This window comes from Panulirus ornatus, chromosome 68, assembly GCF_036320965.1.
Source record: "Panulirus ornatus isolate Po-2019 chromosome 68, ASM3632096v1, whole genome shotgun sequence".
NCBI lineage: Eukaryota > Metazoa > Arthropoda > Malacostraca > Decapoda > Palinuridae > Panulirus > Panulirus ornatus.
Genome location: NC_092291.1, coordinates 4,077,512 through 4,083,098, shown reverse-complemented (window position 1 = coordinate 4,083,098; position 5,587 = coordinate 4,077,512). Strand labels below are relative to the sequence as shown.

Here is a 5,587-nt window from a genome sequence, read left to right as displayed (position 1 = left end):
CTGTGATGGTTGTTGACTAATGTCACTGTGATGGTTGTTGATTAATGTCACTGTGATGGATGAAGGTTCTTACTACTGTGATGGTTGTTGATTAATGTCACTATGATGGATGAAGGTTCTTACTACTGTGATGGTTGTTGATTAATGTTACTGTGATGGTTGGTGGTTCATGCCACTGTGATGGTTGTTGATTAATGCCACTGTGATGGTTGTTGATTAATGCCACTGTGATGGTTGTTGATTAATGTCACTATGATGGATGAAGGTTCTTACTACTGTGATGGTTGTTGATTAATGTCACTGTGATGGTTGTTGATTAATGTCACTATGATGGATGAAGGCTCTTACTACTGTGATGGTTGTTGATTAATGTCACTGTGATGGTTGTTGATTAATGTCACTGTGATGGTTGTTGATTAATGTCACTGTGATGGTTGTTGATTAATGTCACTGTGATGGTTGTTGATTAATGCCACTGTGATGGTTGTTGATTAATGTCATTATGATGGATGAAGGTTCTTACTACTGTGATGGTTGTTGATTAATGTCAATGTGATGGTTGTTGATTAATGTTACTATGATGGATGAAGGTTCTTACTACTGTGATGGTTGTTGATTAATGTCACTATGATGGATGAAGGTTCTTACTACTGTGATGGTTGTTGATTAATGTCACCATGATGGATGAAGGCTCTTACTACTGTGATGGTTGTTGATTAATGTCACTGTGATGGTTGTTGATTAATGTCAATGTGATGGTTGTTGATTAATGTTACTATGATGGATGAAGGTTCTTACTACTGTGATGGTTGTTGATTAATGTCACTGTGATGGTTGTTGATTAATGTCACCATGATGGATGAAGGCTCTTACTACTGTGATGGTTGTTGATTAATGTCACCATGATGGATGAATGTTCTTACTACTGTGATGGTTGTTGATTAATGTCACCATGATGGATGAAGGTTCTTACTACTGTGATGCTTGTTGATTAATGTCACTGTGATGGTTGTTGATTAATGTCACCATGATGGATGAAGGCTCTTACTACTGTGATGGTTGTTGATTAATGTCACCATGATGGATGAATGTTCTTACTACTGTGATGGTTGTTGATTAATGTCACTATGATGGATGAAGGCTCTTACTACTGTGATGGTTGTTGATTAATGTCACCATGATGGATGAATGTTCTTACTACTGTGATGGTTGTTGATTAATGTCACTATAATGGATGAAGGCTCTTACTACTGTGATGGTTGTTGATTAATGTCACCATGATGGATGAATGTTCTTACTACTGTGATGGTTGTTGATTAATGTCACTATGATGGATGAAGGTTCTTACTACTGTGATGGTTGTTGATTAATGTCACCATGATGGATGAAGGCTCTTACTACTGTGATGGTTGTTGATTAATGTCACTGTGATGGTTGTTGATTAATGTCACCATGATGGTTGTTGATTAATGTTACTATGATGGATGAAGGTTCTTACTACTGTGATGGTTGTTGATTAATGTCACTGTGATGGTTGTTGATTAATGTTACTATGATGGATGAAGGTTCTTACTACTGTGATGGTTGTTGATTAATGTCACTGTGATGGTTGTTGATTAATGTTACTATGATGGATGAAGGTTCTTACTACTGTGATAGTTGTTGATTAATGTCACTGTGATGGTTGGAGGTTCTTACTACTGTGATGGTTGTTGATTAATGTCACTGTGATGGTTGGTTGATTAATGCTACTGTGATGGTTGTTGATTAATGCTACTGTGATGGTTGGTGATTCATGCCACTGTGATGGTTGCTGGTTAATGCTACTGTGATGGTTGTTGATTGATGCTACTGTGATGGTTGGTGATTCATGCTACTGTGATGGTTGTTGATTGATGCTACTGTGATGGTTGTTGATTGATGTCACTGTGATGGTTGGTGGTTCATGTTACTGTGATGGTTGTTGATTGATGCCACTGTGATGGCTGGTGATTCATGCCTCTTTCCTTGACTGGTCGGCGCCTCTGCCAATGTGTCTTACCCTTGCTTCGAGCCTGGCGCTGCGTTCTGGATCGTCTCTCCACTTGACCCCTCCTATCCTGGCTCTCGTTGTCGTCAACCTCGTCGTCCTCGGCGGACGAGACAGCTTTGTCAGTCTGGATCCTCACCTCAAGATGCACTCTGGTGAGGAGAAATGAACTATTAGATATCTGAGGGTATCTTTCTGGAATAGTTCCTTGATCCCTCTCCCCTTACCCTATATCCCCCTGTATCATGACTCCCTGGTCTTTGCATCCCTCAGGTCATGTCTCCCTGGCTTGCATATCCCTCTGGTCGTGTCTCCCTGGATTATGCATCCCTATGACTGTTTCTCCCTGGCTTATGTAACCCTCTGGCCGTGTCTCGTTTGTGTACCTGTATGGTCGTTTCTCCCTGGCTTGTGTATCCCTATGACTGTGTCTCCCTGGCCCTCATCCCATGGCCCGTTTCACGGGTACAGTTAAGGTGTCAAGTAGTCTCTCTCTCTCTCTCTCTCTCTCTCTCTCTCTCTCTCTCTCTCTCTCTCTCTCTCTCTCTCTCTCTCTCTCTCTCTCTCTCTCTCTCTCTCTCTCTCTCTCTCTCTCCAATGGCCAGACGGAACCACAAGACTAAAAGTGTCGCTTGTTATGTAGTTTTTATAATACTTACGTTCTTCCACCTTTTTAATTTCTTTTTAGAGAATTGATTAATACTTTCAAAGGAAAAAGGTGTAGCGCACAGCTCTTGTAAACCTCTGATAATCCATTATTGCCTTAAAAGATACAGAAATGAAATACGTGTAGATATTTACTTATCAAGTAATAAGACATCCTCAAGCGTGAACTTACATCTTGCCTTTCCCTGGCCTGCTGACAGGTGTGTATGTGGAGGCGTCGTTGATAATGGTTCGGAGCAGCCCTCCCCGTGTCTGCACCAACAGGCTATCATGTTCCAAACTCTTGTTTTGTCTTTCGTGCACGTGCGTGACACCCTCGTTGTGTTGTTGATGATAACGAACACTGCGATTAGGGGTTCCAGGCGCACTGAGGAGTCTATTTACATCCGCCAGCGGTCTCTGCTGTTGATCGGTTAAGGCATCGAATTCCAGATCACTCGGGATGGGGCTGATTTCAGACATGACTGTTGACAGTTCTTTCTTTTTCACTTTTCTAACTGTGTTTGTTGGCGTTTTGTTTCCGGTCTTTGCTGAAGGTTCCTTTTTACGAAGAGTCTGGCTGGAGCGAGTCTGTGGCGTCTCGTGATCCTTGTTTCTTTGTTTTTTGGTCTTCTGCTTCTTAGTGGTGCCGTTTGCTGAATGAGGAGGCTGAGTCAACTGACTGTCCTCCCTGTCTGACATACGAGCACTCCCGTCGCTCTCTGACCCAGCACTGACGACGATACTCAGCTGGATCTTTTTCTTGTTATCACCGCTGACCTTCTTCTTGCTGGCTGAGTTTAGCCTTTGCTTCAGGTTACTCCGAGTCTTGTTTATGATATCTCTCTCCGAATCATTATACTTCTGATAGGTATTCTCCACCCCGAGGTCTGGTTCTTCTAGTGATGATCGTGAGGGCCGTCTTGTAAGTGGGGATTTCTTAGGCTTGGTGAACAGTTTCCTGAAGGGAATGAAACCAGAACCATTTCTAGGCTTGTACCCTCGAAGTTTGAGGTCTTCTTTAGTCTCTGATGTGTTATCCTCTTCATCTGCTTCGTCATCTGCTTCGCGTGGAACTAGAGCTTCCCTTGCTGTAGGGCAGAGAAGTGGTGTTTTTTGGATGATTAGCCCATCGTAAGGCTTTAAGTCCTGCTTGACCCTTTGAGCGTGGTGAGTATTGTTTATACATGCAGGTTTTTTGTGAGTGTCACTGTAATAAATGTTTGGAGAGGAAGCAGATCGCGTTACCCTCGTCGAATTAGTCTTGATGTCATCGCCTGGGCACATCTGATCCTCAGGATTAGGTTCAACGTTGATATTAGTCAGAGGAGCAGTGTCCTCTTCTGGCTTCTTACTTCTTGAAGACAAAATTTTTTCACAGTGGGGCGGACCGGTCTCTTCACTGGATGGTGCAAATGACAACAGTGGAGTGACACAACTCTTATATCTGACTTGCATCCTACGTCTTACAGGTTTTGCTGCATCTGGAGTTGCTGCTGCTTGTGGGACAGGTCCTGAAGATCCCGACCACGCTAAACGCCGCGCTCTCACCACCAGAGCTGTGGTGGGGGAGAGGGACGACAGCTGGTGGTGAGAGGTTGTGTGTCGGGGGTCTCGCTGCGTGAGGCCGTCAACGCCACGGCCCGCCGCCCACGTGTCGTCAGAGGCCGCCCGTACCACCCGCCGTTCACTTCCCCCGTAGATTTCCCGAGCGGTGGGCGGCGCCTCCTCGGTGTGTCGACGGAGGAGGGCCGGGCGCTCCTTCTTCCCATCACCGACCATCCTCGCCGTGTCCTTCATGCTGGAGGGAATAAACACATTAAGGTGTGAGTGGTAAGGTATTCACATACAGATATTCACAAATGCTCACATGGCTGAACTCATCAGGATAAAGACACTGCCATAAGTGGTAACAAGGGTTCGCTGATCGTTAAGATCTAAGCAATCATGAGTGATGCATGAATGCATTGGACTGAAGACAGTAGAACTTCAATTCCTAACTAGCAATAACCCAGTTCTGTTACTCCTTCACAAAACTTGACCTAGTTCTGGACATGAACCTCTACCTGCTGGCTAAAATGAGATTTTTGTCGTGAGTAGTTAGCCTGCTGGGTCCCTCCTGGTTTTTGGGGACTATCGACTAATGCACTTTAGTTGTCTGTTGCCCTCTTAAAGTCTCATGATGTATAACCTAATTTTGCTCCGTGGAGCTCCCACGTCTACTGGCAATAGATCATCCTCCCTGGATTTCCAACACTATCTTCAACTATCACATACTTCCTGGATCTCCAACATAACCTCACACCATCACACACCACATGGATCAATATAACCTTCCACCATCACACATCCTTTGGATCTCCAGCATTACTACCCACCATCACACATCCCTGGAACTCCAACGCTACCTCCTACCATCTCATATCCACTGGATCTCCAACATTACCTCCCACCATCACACATCCTCTGGATCTCTAACATTACCTCCCACCATCACACCCTCAATGAACCTCTCATATCAACTTCCATCATCACTCACTCCTAGGCCCTCCAATATTAGCTCTCACCATCACACACTCCCTGGACCTCCAACATTAGTTCTCACCATTACATACTTCATTAACTTCCAACATTACCTCGCACCATCACACATTCCCTAGACCTCAAGCATTAACCTCCACCATCACACGCTCACTGGACCTCCAACCTTAGCTCCCACAATCAAATACTCCCTGGAACCGCAAAATTGAATCCCACCATCTCTCACTCCCTGGACCTACAACATTAGCTCCCACCATCACACATTCCCTGAACCTCCACTATTTCCCAGCATCACACACTCCTTAGATCCTCAGCATAAACTTTCACCATCACACTCCCTGGACCTCCTCAGCATCACACACTCGCTGGAGC

General features: G+C 44.6%; 1 protein-coding gene across 1 annotated transcript; it reads right to left on the bottom strand.

Annotated features, from left to right (window-relative positions):
• Positions 1–1,943: 1,943 nt before the first annotated feature.
• On the bottom strand, positions 1,944–4,474 carry LOC139747264 (uncharacterized). Its single transcript, XM_071659358.1, has 2 exons — positions 2,868–4,474; positions 1,944–2,181 (listed from the first exon to the last, which is right to left on the bottom strand). Exons 1-2 carry the CDS (start codon positions 4,472–4,474, stop codon positions 1,944–1,946), a joined length of 1,845 nt encoding a protein of 614 aa, XP_071515459.1.
• Between the last annotated feature and the right edge of the window lie 1,113 nt (positions 4,475–5,587).